Source organism: Bicyclus anynana, chromosome 27, assembly GCF_947172395.1.
Source record: "Bicyclus anynana chromosome 27, ilBicAnyn1.1, whole genome shotgun sequence".
NCBI lineage: Eukaryota > Metazoa > Arthropoda > Insecta > Lepidoptera > Nymphalidae > Bicyclus > Bicyclus anynana.
In genome coordinates this window covers 2,234,650-2,253,814 of record NC_069109.1, presented here as the reverse complement: position 1 = coordinate 2,253,814, position 19,165 = coordinate 2,234,650, and the positions used below count along the sequence as shown (strand labels likewise).

General features: G+C 39.8%; 1 protein-coding gene across 1 annotated transcript; it reads left to right on the top strand.

The window, feature by feature from the left end:
• The first annotated feature begins 11 nt into the window (after positions 1 to 11).
• Positions 12 to 18,887, top strand: LOC112051238 (zinc finger protein 420). The gene is made up of 15 exons (XM_052890038.1): positions 12 to 569; positions 1,633 to 1,764; positions 2,457 to 2,619; positions 3,725 to 3,892; positions 4,782 to 4,951; positions 6,168 to 6,298; positions 8,125 to 8,199; positions 9,429 to 9,570; positions 10,399 to 10,535; positions 12,017 to 12,158; positions 13,688 to 13,801; positions 15,749 to 15,971; positions 16,153 to 16,298; positions 16,465 to 16,650; positions 18,156 to 18,887. Exons 1-15 carry the CDS (start codon positions 432 to 434, stop codon positions 18,321 to 18,323), a joined length of 2,235 nt encoding a protein of 744 aa, XP_052745998.1. The 5' UTR covers positions 12 to 431; the 3' UTR covers positions 18,324 to 18,887.
• Positions 18,888 to 19,165: the final 278 nt, after the last annotated feature.

Here is a 19,165-nt window from a genome sequence, read left to right as displayed (position 1 = left end):
GTGATCTGTGCCTTATTTGTCTGTGGGTAAAACTCGAAAAATAAAAATAAAAATAATAAACAAAAGTTGTACTGTACGAGTTTTTCCAGTGCTTTTCTATTTTCTAACAAGAAAACTATTGTTTAATTAAACATATTCTTTGAAAAAACGTTGTGAAATATTGAATAGAAAACATTTATACATAATAGTATCACTTGACCTGACCAGAAGCAAAACATGCCGGCGATTATTTCAGTTCCGTAAATAATTTATGTTTTCTCACAGAAAATAATTCTTATTATGTGTTTAACTCAATTTTAATTAAGTTAAATTCATATTAAACTCTCGTAAATAAGCTATTTATACACTGGATAAATAAGTACATTAAGGTTTCTTTACAAATGAATCATTGGAAATGAAGTAAATTTTAGTCCAAGAAATTTTTATAAAAAATGAATCCTGAAACGAAATGGAAGACAGATGAAATGAATCGCAACATTTGCAGAGTTTGTTTAACGATAAATACTTGCACATTTATGATTGGAAACACTAATTTACAGAATGTTTACGAAAGAATTGCTGATGTTAAAGTAAGTAGTTTTGACGGCCTCTGTGGCGCAGTGGTATGCGCGGTGGATTTAATGACGGAGGTCCTGGGTTCGATCCCCGGCTGGGCCGATTGAGGTTTTCTTTATTGGTCCAGGTCTAGCTGGTGGGAGGCTTCTCATTATGAACCTATATATGTAATGTATAGTGCCTACTTTATTCAGAAACCTTGTGCATACCACTGGTATTAAGCAATAAGGTCGGAGACCTCAGACTGGCTTCCTTATACCAGATATAAGGAGGGAAGTCTGGCCTTGTCATCATCATTATCGTCTGACACACTGTTGGACATTAGCCTTTTGCATGGACTTCCAAACCTTGGGACCCCAACGGTCATCGGCTCTTCGAACTATGTGCCCTGCCTATTACCACTTCAGCTTTGCGACTCGCGAATTACAATATTACAATCATTGTTATTAACATCTGCTGGATATATTTGTCTCACTGTTGAGCACGAGTATCCTCTCAGAATGAGAAGAGTTAGACTAATAGTCCACCACGCTAGCCTAATCACACTAATAGTTAGTGTGATTAGGCTAGCGCTAATATATTTCCAATCCAAATTCAGTTATATAGATTATAATTATATAGATTACTAGCTGACACCGCGCGGTTTCACTCGCGTGGTTCCCATTCCCGTAGGAATATGGGGATAATAAATAGCCTATAGCCTTCCTCGATAAATGGGCTATCTAACACCGAAAGAATTTTTCAAATCGGACCAATAGTTCCTGAGATTAGTGTGTTCAATCAAACAAACAAACAAACAAACTCTTCAGCTTTATAATATTAGTATAGATAGAGATTAGTGTGTATCTTTATAATAATTATAAAGATGAAAGTTTGTGTAAGTGCATATGTTTCTTCCTTTGCGCTGCGGCCACTGAATTTGGATTGGAAATATATTTGTTTGATTGAGCTACTTTTCATCCCGGAAAAATACATAATTACCATGAGAAACTGAATTACACACGGACAAAGTCATGGACGTCTGCTAGTAAATAATATAATGGGTAATATTACAATATATTATTGAATTTCTTTCAGCTAAATGCTTCACCAGAATTACAATATGCTTGCTATGTTTGCTACGCAAGACTAAAGCAATGTGAGAGGTTGATCCGACAGGCCAAGTTGACTGAGGAGCTTCTAAAAGAGACAATAATCAATGCTGAAGAGGTATATAATTTATTTTCTTCCTTTTCTTTGAATACCAGCAGAATCTCTCAATAACTTGCTTTAGGATTATGGCCTTTCCGTATTTGAACGGGTATCCAAAGCTAAAGCCATGATAGCCCAGTGGATATGACCTCTGCCTCAGATTCCGGAGGGTGTGGGTTTGAATCCATGTCCGGGGCATGCACCTCCAACTTTTATTTTTGTGTGCATTTTAAGAAATGTCACATGTTGATAACGACAAATGACAATCCAAAGCTACTCTATTAGGATCTTACCAAACTTGGCTAGGCAGGGAGAACAACACAAGCGGAGGAGGGAAATGTTAATCTATTGTCAAGGAATTGCTTAACCCTACATCCTGTAGTCACAAGTCCAGGACTTTGCTCAGAGTTCTTCTCTCTACCACGAGATGGACCCAGCACCCGCACAGTGAATTGCTAATGTATGGATTGCTAATCTGTCTATATATATTAAAGCTGAAGAGTTTGTTTGTTTGTTTGATTGAACGCGCTAATCTCAGGAACTACTGGACCGATTTGGTACATTTTTACAATGTTAGATAGCCTATTTATCGAGGAAGACTATAGGCTTTATATTATTCTCGTATTCCTACGGGAACGTAAACCACGCGGGTGGAACCGCGCGGCGTCAGCCAGTATATTATAATAAACAAATATTGATTTATTTTCTAGCTCCAGAATGCAGTAAAACACCAACAATGTAAATTAAAGATATACTCTGTGGTCAACATAAATGTGGATCCCTGTGAAGTACAAACAAAAGTAGAGGAAAAGGAAGAGTATCTGAAAGAAGAAGACATTAAGAATGAAGCAGACTTGGATTTAGTTGAGCGAGGCAAGTTAGAATAGAATAGAATAGAATAGAATATATCTTTATTTGTCCACACACGAGTAATAAAATAAAATAAACAAACAGAACATACAAATATCTGGTCGTGGACAAAACAGGTATCTACCTCAGCGAGCTGTGGCGCTGGTTTTCAGGTGAAACCTTGTGAGTTCACGGATGTGTCTACGTGACGTGTCTTAACTTAAAACTTATACATGAATACAAAGTAAAATAAAAAAATGAAACAAGAACGAACAGAGTAATAAAATAACAAAATTAACATTTATGGGAAACTAAATTAACAAGGAAAATCGAACAATAATTAATACGAGTCAACCTGTAAAATGAACGATCTGCCGCCACCATAGTGTTATGAATGTATTAATGAGTATTTATAAAAATAATATCTATTGTATGGTGGTAAAAATTTTTAACTATTTACCAGAAAAGGTCAAAGATATGACATTGAATGAATTCAAAAATTATATTTTTAATAAATTAATTAATGCAAATATATATAACTACAAAGACTATTTTCAACTGAAATTTTGACTAATTGTAATAATTGTCATTTTTAAAAATTTGACATAATTTTCTCTTATATTGTTTTTTTTTTGTTTTGTAATTTTGTAGCTTTTGTAATTTAGGTATTGTTCCATTGACACGTTTCATAAATATTTTGCACGCCTATAGGCAAGACATGTTTGGATCGAATAATTAATTGTATATTTAATTTTATAACAAGTGTAACCCATGTTTAAAGCAAATAAATAAATTATTATTATTATTATTATTATTATGAATTCTTTTTCATAACTTGATATCAAATGAAATGGTTACTTTTATCCCAAAAATAACAATGGTCTCCTGAGATTTGCGAAAACTGATGATTTTAATGATATGAATGTTTGTTACTCTCTCACGCCTCGACTACTGAACCGAATTAGCTGAAATTTGGTATTAAGATATGTCATAGCCTGAATTAACACATAGGCTACTTTTTATCCCAGAAAAATCCATGGTTCCCGAGGGATTTGTCAAAAACTAAATTCAACGCGGACAAAATCGCCGGACGTTCGCTAGTCTATAATGTTCGTGTAATTAATTTTAGATACAAATGAAGATTCCGAAACAGAGATCAGATCAGATGTAGAAAGTAAAGTTGATAAATCTTCTGATTCCGAAGATGATATTCCTCTGAGAAGTATAAGATCAAGGGTTACCAAGAGAGACAAATTACAGAAGGAGAGAAGTAAAAAGATTAAGCAGAATAAAGATGGTAAGTGCTTCTTCCTTCTTCTTTTAGTGCCTCTCCAACTAATGAAGGTTGGTTGAAGGAAGCTTCCTTGACTGCAATTTCACAATCTCACCTGATGGTAAGTGATGATGCAATCTAAGATGGAAGCGGGCTAACTTGTTGGGAGGAGGATAAAAATCCACACCCCTTTCGGTTTCTACACGACATTCTACCAGACCGCTTGGCGGTACGACTTTATAGGTAGGGTGGTAACTAGCCACGGCCGAAGCCTCCCACCAGCCAGACCTGGACCATTTTTTGACGGCCTCCGTGGCGCAGTGGTATGCGTGGTGGATTTACAAAACGGAGGTCCTGGGTTCGATCCCCGGCTGGGCAGATTGAGATTTTCTTAATTTGTCCAGGTCTGGCTTCGGCCGTGGCTAGTTACTTCCCTACTGGCAAAGATGTACGGCCAAGCGATTTAGCTTTCCGGTACGATGCCGTGTAGAAACCGAAAGGGGTGTGGATTTTCATCCTCCAAGTTAGCCCGCTTCCATCGTAGACTGCATCATCACTTACCATCAGGTGAGATTGTAGTCAAGGGCTAACTTGTAAAGAATAAAAAAGACGGTCTTCTTTTAAATGTTTAATAATAACATGTTGATCCGGCTTAGCCAGTAAAATCAATATTTATTTTCACATGTGGCCACTTCCGACCAATATAATAATAATATAAATAATATGTCTTTATTTCAGGCTATAAACCCATTTAAAATATACAAATACAAGTAAATAATAGTAATTAATTAATTAAGTAATTAGTCTACAGTAAAGAACTGAATAATATAAATAGAAACTTCTTTATTATTTATTAACCAACTTCCAAAAAGGAGGAGGTTCTACGTTCGGCTGTATGTATGTTTTTTCCCAGCAAAGCTAGAAGCGAAAGAGCTGCACCTAGATGAGAAGCAGCAAATGGAGGAGCTGATGCAGCGCTCCAAGTCGCTCAACTACCTCAACTCGCCGTACAAGTGTGACCTCTGCTACCGAGGGTTCAGGGACCCCACCGCCTACAGCAAGCACAAGGATAAACATGACCTGGTAATATACCATCATCATCATCATCAGCATCATCATCATCAGCATTATCATCATCAGCATCATCATCATCATCATCATCATCATCATCATCACCATTACCATCATCATCATCTTCATTATCATCACCATTACCATCATCATCATCTTCATTATCATTATCATCATCATCATCATTATCATCATCATCATCATCATCATCAGCATCATCATCATCATCTGCACCATCATCATCATCAGCACAATCATCATCATCAGCATTATCATCAGCATAAGCATCATCATCATCATCAGCACCATCATCAGCATCAGCATTATCATCAGCATCATCATTATCATCATCATCATCATCAGCACCATCATCAGCATCAGCATCGTCAGCATCATCAGCATCATCATCATCATCATCATCATCATCATCATCCTCATTATCAGCATCATCATCATCATCATCATCCTCATTACCATCATCATCAGCAGCATCATCATCATCACCATCAACACCATCATCAGTATCAGCATCGTCAGCATCATCATCATCATCATCATCAGCAGTAGCAGCAGCATCATCAGCATCAGCACCATCATCAACAACATAAACAGCAGCAGCTTCATCATTCTCATTATCATCATCATCAGCAGCATCATCATGATCATCATCATCAACACCATCAGCATCATCATCCTCATTATCAGCACCATCATCATCATCATCATCATCATCATCATCAGCATCATTATCAGCATCATCATCAACAGCATCATCATCCTCATCATTATCAACACCATCATCATCATCATCAACAGCATCATCATCATCCTTATAATCATCATCAGCATTATCATCATCATCATCATCATCATTATTATCATTATCAGCCGATGGACGTCCACTGCAGGACATAGGCCTTTTGTATGTTTGTCTGCATTGAATATGCCCTGAAACTACTGAAGGCAATTTTGTAAAAGTAACAGGGTATCTGCGATCATTACTTTCGGAGCTACACGTAGTCACGGATCCCTGAAAAGCGCCCCATACAAAATCCGGAGAAGTTGCGGGCCTCCGCTAGTGTATCATAAAAATCAATATATTCAAACCTAGTCATCATCCCAATTATCTCACTGTTGAGAAGCGTCACTATCTCCGAATGCTATAGGCTATATTTTATCTCCGAATGCTATAGGCTATATTATATTCCCGTATTTCTATCGTGTGTAGAAAAGCGGCCACCTAGAGTGCAAGATCTGCCGCCTTCGCTACAGCAGTCGACAGGCCCTCAACTCTCACAGCATGGCGGCACATTCTCGAAGGTTTATATGCGGCAGCTGCCCACATATCAGCCTCACCAAGTATGTATACTTTTTGAACATAAATCATCCCGTGTAAATTCAGTAGATGCTAATCGAGCATTTATACGTATCGGTCTATGTACGGAGCGCACTTTTTGGATAGCTGCAAACCCTTATTTAAAAAACTTGAAATTCTTCCATTGACTAGTCAGTACATGTATCAAATGCTTCTTTTTGTAAAAAGAAACCCTAGTCTATTCTCTGTTCACACCAACAACGCAATTCTGAGAACATGCCGCAAAAATAAATTGGTTAGACCCCCCACAAGATTGACAATATATGCCAAGAGTTCTTTTTGTATGGCAATAAAAATATATAATAAACTTCCTCATAGTCTAAAAGAGAAGCCCTGGTCAGTATTTAAATGTAAAATTTATAATTTATTATTAAAAAAAAGTTATTATGACATTCAAGATTATTTTATGGACATGGACATTTTCTAACTTATTATTTTGTAATTGTAATAATTTAGATTCTTTTTTTTCTTCATTCAAATGTATTTAATAATTTAAGATAATTCATACACCAGTTATGGTAAAATGTATAAAGGCTCAATTCTATAAATGTACCATCATGTTAAGCCTACATTTTCATGAATAAAAATATCATTCATCATTCATTCATTCATTCATCATTCTTGATTGTGCGGTAATTTTAACCCTTACTAGCGGACGCTCGCGACTTCGCGTGGAATTCAGTTTTTCACAAATCCCGCGGGAACCATGATGAAATCCGGGATGAAAAGTAGCCTATGTGTTAATCTATACTAATATAATAAAGCTGAAGAGTTTGTTTGTTTGATTGAACGCGCTAATCTCTGGAACTACTGGTCCGATTTGCAAAATTCTTTCAGTGTTAGATAGCCCATTTATCGAGGAAGGCTATAGGCTATATATTATCCCTGTATTCCTACGGGAGTGGGAACCACGTGAGTGAAACCGCGCGGCGTCAGCTAGTCCAGAATATAATCAATATCTGTAGTGTTTGTGTAGAATCTTTAATATACCTTGTAAGGACCCTTATCCTTACTGTAATAGCGGTAAGTCACCGTCTCACCAATACACTATAATGGCCAGCAGCACACGTCCGCCTCCTCTCGATGCCAGAGATAGAGTGCCCCTCTCTCTCACTACAGGTGTGTATATATATACACAAACACTACAATATCCATTCCAAATTTCAGCCAATTCGGTCCATTCCAAAAATTTCAGCCAAGTTTCAGTTCCATCGGTTTATAATTGACAAAGTTTCATACAAACTTTTATCCCCTATTTTATCTTGGGGGAGAATTGATCAAAATCCTTTCTCAGCGGATGCCTACGTCATAACATCTACCTGCATGGCAAATTTCAGTCCGATCCGTCCAGTGGTTTGGGCTGTGTGTTGATAGATCACTATGTCAGTCAGTCACTTTTAAGTTATATATAATATTTAGATTAGATATATAAATGCGAAAGGTCATTCATCAAGATATCTCGAAAACCGTTTTACGTACAAAGTTGAAATTTACCAGGGATGTAGACGTCCACTAAGAACGGATTATGTGAGAGAGCCAGATTAAAATCTAAGGGCGGACGAATTCGCGGGCGTCCGCTAGTATAATGTAATCCAAAGGAGTCATCATCATCATATCAGCCGATGGAGTCCACTGCAGGACATAGGCCTTTTGTAGGCACTTCCAAACATCACGATCCTGAGCCGCCTGCAGCCAGCGAATGTCTGCGACTCGCTTGGTGTCGTTGGTCCACCTGGTGGGGGGGGGGGTACACCTAAGGGGGGGGGGGGTACACCCAAAGGAGTACTCAATGATGAACCCTTGTCCACAGGAACCAAGCCGTGGTCCACGAGCGTTGGCACAACGGCCACCAGTACCCGTGCAAGTTATGCGACAAACGGTTCATGTAAATATTACCATTGTAAAATATTATAAGTACTTGTGATATATTCATCATCATCATCATCATCATCATCATCAGCCATCATGTAGCGCCAGCCGGCTCTATCTTTGGCTTTTTGACGGCCTCCGTGGCGCAGTGGTATGCGCGGTGGATTTACAAGACGGAGGTCCTGGGTTCGATCCCCGGCTCGACAGATTGAGATTTTCTTAATTTGTCCAGGTCTGGCTGGTGAGAGGCTTCGGCCGCGGCTAGTTACCACCCTACTGGCAAAGACGTACCGCCAAGCGATTTAGCGTTACGGCACGATGCCTTGTAGAAATTATCTTAGACTGCATCATCACTTACCATCAGGTGAGATTGTAGTCAAGGGCTAACTTGTAAAGAATAAAAAAAAAAAAACCAATCGATGCCTGCCACCTTCCGGAGGTCGTCGCTCCACCTAGTGGGACGCCCCACACTTCGCTTACCGAGACGTCTCCACTCAAGGACCTTACGACTCCAACGAGCATCGGTCGTCCGAGAGACAGGACCAGCCCTCTGCCACTTCAATGTACTAGCCCTGAGAGCTATGTCGGTAACTTTCGTTCTTTGTCGAATCACTCGAATCAATGTGATATATTGCCCCTTTTAAAATACTAGCGAAACCAGTCGAGCTTCGCTTTGTTAGTCACGCAACCCACCAATCGCAAGATAGCTATCCGCGACAAACAGAGCGTTAACTCGCTTATATATACAATGTCTTCCACCGGTCAGACCTGGCCAAATTTAAAAAACTTCATTCTGAGAGGACACTCGTGCTCAGCAGTGAGCCGAATTTGGGTTGATATTGAATGATGATATACAAAAAAACTAGTGGTCGCCCACAAAGACGTATTAGCGTTCCGGTGCGATGTCGTGTAGAAACCGAAAGGGGTGTGGATTTTCATCCTCCTCCTAACAGGTTAGCCCGCTTCCATCTTAGATAGCATCATCACTTACCATCAGGTGAGATTGAAAAGTCAATGTGTAAATCTGTTTTTCATAAATTCAACAGGAACTGGATTTTCTGGAATAAAAAGCCGGGAAAAAATTCTTACACCAATTGTTCTCTGTGCCTTTTCTCAACCTACCAACTTATACTACAAGCACAGGCAAACCTAAAAAAGACTTTTTGTACAAGTCTAGTGTCAAGCATGGTCTGCTTATTGAAATCTGCCGGGGATTCTCAATCATGATCTCGTTTGTGGTTTCAGCAAACCCACCAGCTACCTCTCCCACATGCGCAAAGCGCACTGCAACTTGAGCCAGCACGTTTGTCACAAGTGTGGGGAGAGCTTTGCGGGCAGACATGGACTACTGATGCATATGAGCAAGACTCATAGACACGACGACGCGGTGAGTGAAGCACGATGTACAGTTTCGTATATCCGGCTCGAAGGACCAATAACATACATAGTTACAAATATGATCAGGCTCGTAGGACCAATAATATAATACATAGTTACAAATATGATCAGTCTCGAAGGACCAATAACATACATAGTTACAAATATGATCAGGCTCGAAGGACCAAGTAAAATAATCAAAAGGGATTGCCCATACCCGGTTTTGGGCTACTTTAACCGCCCAGTAATTTACTTGTATCTAAAACTTGATACTTCCACTATAATAATGATAAACTTTATCACATTTAGAAACATCACGTCAAAAAAGTTTTCTACAACGTTTTACGAAATCTTTAACTTGTCCCTGGTGTTCTTGTCGCTAAAGTTAAGCTTCTTGGTAACAGAAAAAATAATACAGTTTCAAATGTTTATAGCCTCAATAGCTCAACGGTAAGAGCGGGCGGACTCATCACCGAGGGGTGGTGGTTCGATCCCCGTCCCGTTGGTCTATTGTCGTACCCACTCCTAGCACAGTCTTTGTCGACTAGTTGGAGGGGAATGGAAATATTGGTCATATTAAGAAAAAAAAACTTCGACTCTTTGGTACGGGAAACTTTTTGAGCAAGAAGAGTATTAAAAAAAAAAGTTTTTTCTTCAAGAAACATAGTTTTATTAAACTAATTATTCAACCAGAATTAAAAAAAACCAAAAATTTTTATTAAGGTTTTTATTCATACATTTACTTTACTTTACTTTACGGTCATATATATGGGTCGAAGTATATAGAAGTAGAAAACAAACTGTTTTATAGACGTCTAAAATGTTCTTTTTACTCTAGGAACCAGAAGTAGTGGCAGATCCCACTTCTGATAGCTACTGTAAGGAGTGCGGCATCCAGTTCCTGACTCTAGACGCGTACAACCTCCACTTGCTGTCTTCTCAGAAGCACAAACAGGCTGTATGGAAAGACAACGGGTGAGTTTTTGACGTAAAACTTCTATACGCACGTGTGCGTAAGATTTCTTTACGCACGTGTGCGTAAAATTTCTTTACACACACTTGATTAGAGGAGTAAGTTAGTGAATGCGTTACGAAAAGTGTAATCAGATAAGGTTCCATTCGTGCTGCCATCTACAGCCACATTGAAACACAATTTGTTATTTTAAACTACCGGCAGATGGCGTTGTTAGAGAACTTTGAAACAAACCTTTTTTTAAGTTTAAATTGACTTTGACGTAAAAATTTACGCACGCTCGGATAAGGGAGTAAGCTGGTGACTGCGTTACGAAATGTGTAATCGAGTAAGACTTCCATACGTGCTGCCATCTACAGCCACAGTGAAACAGTGTTTGTTATTTTAAACTACCGGTAGATGGCGTTGTTAGAGAACTTTGAAACAAACCTTTTTTTGAGTTTAAATTGAGTTTTTGACGTAAAACTTTACGCACGCTCGGCTTAGGGAGTAAGCTGGTGACTGCGTTACGAAATGTGTAATCGGGTAAGGCTTCCATACGTGCTGCCATCTACGGGCACAGTGAAACGCTGTTTGTTATTTTAAACTACCGGCAGATGGCGTTGTTGGAGAACTTTTAAACAAACCTTTTTTTTGATTTTAAATTGACTTTTTGACGTAAAAATTTACGCACGCTCGGCTTAGGGAGTAAGCTGGTGACTGCGTTACGAAATGTGAATCAGGTAAGGTTCCAATACGTGCTGCCATCTACGGGCACAATTAGAGAACTTTGAAACAAACCTTTTTTTGAGTTTAAATTGACTTTTTGACGTAAAACTTCTTTGCGCACGCTTGGGTACACTTATGATTGCCCTACGAAAAATGTAATCGGGCAATGCTTCCACCATATAAATAAATAAATAAATATAATAATAAGATAACCTACCATAAATTAAAAAAAAACACACGTGAAATAAAAATTGTTTGTATGTTTGTGATAAGATAACTATAAAACATGAGAGCATTGCCGACTAACCGGCCGACTAGTCGGCATCTTTACAACCGACTAATCGGCAAAAGTCTTTTGACGGCCTCCGTAGCGCAGTGGTATGCGCGGTGGATTTACAAGACGGAGGTCCTGGGTTCGATCCCCGGCTGGGCAGATTAAGATTTTCTTAATTTGTCCAGGTCTGGCTGGTGGGTGGCTTCGGCCGTGGCTAGTTACCACCCTACCGACAAAGACGTACCGCCAAGTGATTTAGCGTTCCGGTACGATGCCGTGTAGAAACCGAAAGGGGTGTGGATTTTCATCCTCCTTCTAACAAGTTAGCCCTCTTCCATCTTAGACTGCATCATCACTTACCATCAGGTGAGATTAGAGTGAGAGGGCTAACTTGTAAAGAACAAAAAAAAAAAAAAATCGGCGCATCTCTAACAATTTCATGACCTTCCATTGATAATTTCAGACCTTTTCAATTTGAATGTTATATGTAATGTAACGCAGGTCAAAGTGCAGGATATGCGACAAGCCCGTGAGTCAATTCGACCGCACGCGGCACGAGCGCATGCACGCCAAGGAGTTGAAGCCGCGCGTCGCTGACGTCGTCGACGCCGCGCCTCCCACCATCGAGATACCTTGCCCCCAGGTGCGTCATCATCATCATCCATCATCCAGCATTATCATCATCATCATCATCATCATCATTATTATCATTATCATCATCATCATCAACATCATCATCATCATCATCATCGTCGTCATCATCATCATCATCCTCTTCATCATAATCATCATAATCATCATCAACATCATCGTCGTCGTCGTTGTCATTATCATCATCCAGCATCATCATCATTCTTCATCATCATCTTCTTCATCATCATCCTCATCATCATCATCATTATCATCCTCATCATCATCATTATCCTCTTCATTTTCATCATCATCCACCATCATCACCATCATCATCCGCATCATCACCATCATCACCATCATCGTCATCGTCATCGTCATAATCGTCATCATCATCATCATAATCATTCAAGCATTCCTATTTGAGACAGTCTTGAAGCTTAGTCACTGTGTTAAGGGTATCATGAATGTCAACTTTATTTACTTGAAAAAAACCCAAGAATAAATTAATCGTAAATTATATTTTCAATTAATGACACTTTATATTCAAATGATAATTATAATGTATTTCAAACACGTTAAACGATAATTTTTTGGACCAGAAAAACGAAATGATAATTTTATTGGACTTATATTGGACTTAAAAAAGTCGTATGATGGTTTTATTGGAATTTAAATATAAAATGATAATTTTATTGCATCTGAAATACGAAATGATAATTTTAATGGACCTGAAATACTAACTTGACAAATACTACACTATATTTTATTTTAGAATTGACCATATTATTTGACCTTTTCCGGGATGAAAATATAGTAGCCTATGTGTGTTAATCCAGAGTAAAATCTATCTCCATTGCAAATTTCAGTCAAATCGCTTCAATAGCCGCAGCGTAAAGGAGGAACAAACATACACACAAACTTTCGCCTTTAATATTAGTGTGATACAGCTGCTCTAATAGGATCTTACCAAATTTGGATAGGTAGGGAGAACAACACGAGCAGAGAAGGGGAGTGTTGATCGATCGTCAAGGAATTCCTTAACCCTACATCCTGTAGTCACAAGTTCAGCAGGGTTATTATGTAACTCGGTGTACCATTCAAGTAATCAGTCACTACGTCGTTTTTCATCGTATTTTCGTTTTTACAACCATCTAACTTTGTGTTTTCGACGAAATTACACAGTTATCGTCATCTACTATATAAAAATAAGTCGGGTTTTCCTTCCTGACGCTATAACTCCAGAACGCACGAACCGATTTCCACTTCCACTTTGGGCTAGATAGTGATGTGTAAGTATATTTATTTTATTTATTTAATGTAAAATAGTGCAGTCAAGCTTATTTCGTTGAAATAACTATTTTAAATCTTCACAAAAACGAAAATACGATGGAAAACGATGTAGTGACTGATTACTTGAATGGTACACCGAGTTACATAATAACCCTCCAGGACTCGGAGTTTTTCTCTCTACCACGCGATGGACCCGGCACCCGCACGGTGAATCCATGGAATGCTAAGATATTCGTCTCTTTGTTATAGTGCAGCAAGACATTCACGAGCCGCTCGAAGTTGCAAATGCACATCCGACGCATGCATCTCGGGCAGCGCTACAACCGGAACGTGGTATGCGAAGTCTGCGGAAAACACTGCACGGTGAGTGTGACTGTCCAGTTTCTTTCATCACTAGGGCCAGGATAAATATGTATTAAAAAAATCTATATTATGTATGTCGCCGAGTGAGTTATTTGAACGGTTAGCAAAATCTACGTTAATTATTGTGATAATATTAGAATTAGGTTTTTTATGGAATTGGGATTTAATTATTTACTGTTTATATAAATAAGACTGTGAAAGATTGATCACGTGACTCTCGTCCAATGGGGATGATGACTAGGTTTGAATATATTGATTTTTATGATACATTCGGGTAAATAGGGTCAATGTTAACTAATTTATACATAAAAAGCAAAGATTGTCTGGATATTTGCAAAATAAATGAGATTATAAAATTTCAAAAACTATTAAAATTTTTTTATCGTAATTAGATGAAAATTCATACTGTTTTAGCTTCCTTACATTAAATGTGACATTTTTTAATACATGAACTATAAAGATAAACGCACAAATAACAAAGATATTAGTAATTTTGTTTGAACGCGCATACAAATCTAACGATCATTACCCCTATGACGTCATTTTTTCGAGCCATTTTGTATGGGGCGTTCTTCAGGGATCCGCGGCAGCGCCGCAAATCTGACCCTTTAAATCCCTGTAGCTCCGAAAGTAATGATCGCAGATACCCTGTTACTTTTACAAAATTGCTTTACTATTAGTATACTCTTAATTTATATACAATTTAAAAAACTGTCATCATCCCTATTGTATTGCGTTGAAATGGCGCGTAGGCGGTACGTTTTACGGAGTGGAGGCGCCCTGCCACTCTGTAGCCTGTTGGTTGAGTAGTTCAGTGTAAATAGTCGTCTTCCATTTGTTAAATAGTAATGGTGCAGTGTTAAAATAGTGACAGTGTTTCCGAACTTAAGTGGGTGAGTTAATAGAAGTAAGGCCATTGCATTGTTAGTTACTTAACTGGGAGCCAACACGCTGGTGTTGGCTCCCAGTTAAGAGAATGGGGAGTATTAAATAAATAAAAAAGCCTTTTATTATTTCCCATTTACATAAGGTAATACTTTTTAATTAATAATAATTAATAAACATAATTATTCTAATACTTTTTAAACAGAACAAAGTAGGTAACACTTTTATACTTAGTACATTTTTTTGCATTTTATCTTTTTATTAATATTTTTTATGTTATTTGTATTTATTTATTTTTCTTTCTTTTTCTCTATATATTATATATATATTTCCATAACTTTTTAAATAAGTAAGACTGTGTAGGGTAAAGGCCTCCTCCAGATTTTTCCATTTTTCCCTATCGTTTGCTTTTGATTGCCACTCGTCTCCTACAATATCATTGATGTCGTCGACCCATCTTCTGTAAGGCCTGCCTCTTTTCCTTTTTAATGGGGAGTATTAGTATACTGTAAAAGGGCCCTTTAACCCAACTGGATCAGTTACAAGTCTGACATCCGCTGGTGGCTGACTCCTTGCCGTATGATAGTTAATCCTGGTTTACATGTGATAGTATCAACGCTATACTTGATCAATATTGTAGTTAGAGGGTAGAACTGTATTAGTAAGTTAACACGTTCGCTGCGGTACGAGGTCAATTGACCTCGTACACCTAGCGTCGTCAAGAGTTACGAGGTCGATGGACCTCGTGCCACACCACATGGAAGTTTTAGTATGAGGTCAAAAAGCCTCGTGTCGCGTCAGAGAAAAGTACAGAGAGTAGAGAGAGCAGAGAGTGCCGCAGCGAACGTGTTAAGCGATCGATTCGGTGATAATTTATAGTGTTACTTTGTGTATCTGCCATCCTTGACACATAAAGCTTAGGACCTGCTCTTAGACTACGGCTTCTCCGTTATCAGAAGTAGTTGCACCTTCCCGCTCTTTCTTCGCTTTCTCTCGTCAGAAGATTATGAACTTTATATCTGTAGTGATAGGGTTCTCATTAACAGTATTATATAATTTCAGTCCAACGCGACGCTCCGCTACCACCAGCGCGCGCACACCGGCGAGCGGCCGTACGCCTGTGCACTGTGCGCCGCGCGCTTCGTGTCGCGCGAGCACTGGCGCCTGCACCAGCGCGTGCACTCCGGCGAGCGGCCCTACGCCTGTGCACTGTGCGGGCACCGCTTCGCGCAGAAGCCCGCGCTCAACAGGCACTACATAGTGAGTCGCGCACGTCGCGGAACATTTTAGGTATCATCGGTAGCGTCATCATCGTGTGCGTGTCCCGCGAGCACTGGCGCCTGCACCAGCGCGTGCACTCCGGCGAGCGGCCCTACGCCTGTGCACTGTGCGGGCACCGCTTCGCGCAGAAGCCCGCGCTCAACAGGCACTACATAGTGAGTCGCGCACGTCGCGGAACATTTTAGGTATCATCGGTAGCGTCATCATCGTGTGCGTGTCCCGCGAGCACTGGCGCCTGCACCAGCGCGTGCACTCCGGCGAGCGGCCCTACGCCTGTGCACTGTGCGGGCACCGCTTCGCGCAGAAGCCCGCGCTCAACAGGCACTACATAGTGAGTCGCGCACGTCGCGGAACATTTTAGGTATCATCGGTAGCGTCATCATCGTGTGCGTGTCCCGCGAGCACTGGCGCCTGCACCAGCGCGTGCACTCCGGCGAGCGGCCCTACGCCTGTGCACTGTGCGGGCACCGCTTCGCGCAGAAGCCCGCGCTCAACAGGCACTACATAGTGAGTCGCGCACGTCGCGGAACATTTTAGGTATCATCGGTAGCGTCATCATCGTGTGCGTGTCCCGCGAGCACTGGCGCCTGCACCAGCGCGTGCACTCCGGCGAGCGGCCCTACGCCTGTGCACAGTGCGGGCACCGCTTCGCGCAGAAGCCCGCGCTCAACAGGCACTACATAGTGAGTCGCGCACGTCGCGAAACATTTTAGGTATCATCGGTAGCGTCATCATTTCGCCATCATAGTTGTATCGCACTGCTCAATACAAGATTTTAGGTATCATCTGTAGCGTCATCATTTTACCATCATAGTTGTGTCGCCACGATTTTAGGTATCATCGGTAGCGTCATCAATACACCATCATAGTTGTGTCGCCAAGATTTTAGGTATCATCGGTAGCGTCATCATTTCACCATCATAGTTGTATCGCACTGCGCAATACAAAATTTTAGGTATCATCGGTAGCGTCATCATTACACCGTCATAGTTGTGTGTCACCGCCACATTCGCCTGCGCTCAACAGGCACTACATAGTGAGTCGCACACGTCTTGAAACTTTATATTGCGCAATACAACGTTTTAGGTATCATCGGTAGCGTCATCATTTCGCCTGCGCTCAACAGGCACTACATAGTGAGTCGCACACGTTTCGGGACTTTAAACTGCGCAATACACGATTTTAGGTATCATCGGTAACTTCATCATTACACCATCATAGTTGTGTCGCCACAGTTTTTCGCCTGCGCTCAACAGGCTCTACATAGTGAGTCGCACACGTCTGGGAACTTAAAAATGCACAATACAAAATTTTAGGTATCAGCGGTAGCGTGGGGGCGGGGCGGAAAGCTATCACACCGCGTGGGTGATTACATGAAATTCCTTACAGAAGTGTGGACTTTCAAACACAGTCTTCTAGTCGATCATTACCAGTGACTATGCTTGTGCACTGTGCGGGCACCGCTTCGCGCAGAAGCCTGCCCTCAACAGGCACTACAGAGTGAATCACACACGTTTCGGAACATCGTGCATTAGTGGTAAGATTTTAGGTATCAACGGTAACATAGGGGCGCGGCGGTGTACCACATCATTATCATGATCATCATCAGTTGATGACCATACTCCTTGACACAGGCCACTTTTGGAACACCACTGTATTTAGTTGCCTGCAAGTCAAGTCTGCCTTTTCAAGTCCAATGACATTATCATTACATTTTCAAGTTCAATAAAATTATCATTTCATTTTCAATTCCAAAAACATTATCATTACATTTTCAAACCCAATAAAATTAAATTATCCTTAGGTACATTTTGCAGTCCAACAAAATTATCATTAAGTTTTCGAGTCCAATATAATTATCATTACTTTTTCAAGTCCAATAAAATTATTATTACTTATTCAAGTCCAATCAAATTATCATTACTTTTTCAAGTCCAATAAAATTATCATTACCTTTTCATGTCAAATAAAATTATCATTATTTTTTCAATACAAATGATATCATCATTACTCTTCAAATCCAATAAAATTATTACAGAGTATATTAACAGTTTAAAATTATCACCAGGGTAAAATATAACCTGTATTACTTGTTGATAATGTAGCTTTCCATTGTTGAAAAAAAATTCAAATCGGTTCAGCAGGTGAATCTATAAAATAATATAATTTTGAATTCTTCTTATACCAGGTACATACCGGGGCGAAGCCCTACGAATGCCATCTCTGCAACAAGTCGTTCACGCAGTCCGCCTCCATGAAGAAGCACATACAGCGGGTGCATCTGCGCCAGCCGCAGAACAGGAACAAAAATGGCGAACAAACGGACAAAAATAGCTTAGATGTTACTGTGAATTAATTGATATCAATTCATATAAATAAAAAAAATTGGTTGCCTGTAAATTCGGTATACGGGCGAAAGTTTTACGTGACAACGACTTTGAGTGGTAAAATAATTTTAATGTAAATATTGAATATTCATAATTTGAACCGGTGTGTATGCCTATCTCTCTCACTCTCTCTCTCTCGCTCTGTCTCTCTCGCTCTTAGGCGGGCTAACTGTGCTCGAGTGGAAGGGACGCGTGCCTTTCACTTTTTATGTCTGTCTCTCTCGCTCTTAGGCGGGCTAACCATGCCCGAGTGGAAGGGACACGTGCCTCTCACTCGCTCTCATTGTGAGCGCATAACGTGAGCGGAGCGTAACGCAGTTTCTTGAAGTGTCACCCGGCAAACCAATTTATAAGACGTTGTCACGTAAAAACGTGTTTCACTCGGGGACTTTATCAACATATGCAATTATAATTATTTATTTATTTTATATATGTAATATTTTTTCTTTAGAACATAATCAATAAATGAAAAAAAATAGAATTGTCTTTACATTGAGTTGTAATCGAACTTCTAATAAAGAAAGTTTAATAAGTTTTTTACTTTCACACCACTTGTCCAGTTGAGTCGATATGACAACGTCGAAATGTGTTAACTTGATGCACGGCTTGGGTGTTAGGTTTGTTTTCGTTACGGAATTTCTTGATTCGGTCCCCGGTCAAAGCCCGCATTAAAAGCTATGCAATAGCTTTAAGACTTGATAGCCCAGTGGATATGATGCCTCTGCTTCCGATTCGGAGGGTGTAGGTTCGAATCCGGACCGGGGCATGCACTTCCAACTTTTCAGTTGTGTGCATTTTAAGAAATTAAATA

Coding starts and splice junctions, on each gene's coding strand:
- LOC112051238 (XM_052890038.1), top strand. CDS start 432: ATGAATCCTGAAACGAAATGGAAGACAGATGAAATGAATCGCAACATT. Junction 8,200..9,428: donor TTATGCGACAAACGGTTCAT/GTAAATATTACC, acceptor TTGTGGTTTCAG/CAAACCCACCAGCTACCTCT. Junction 12,159..13,687: donor TCGAGATACCTTGCCCCCAG/GTGCGTCATCAT, acceptor TCTTTGTTATAG/TGCAGCAAGACATTCACGAG.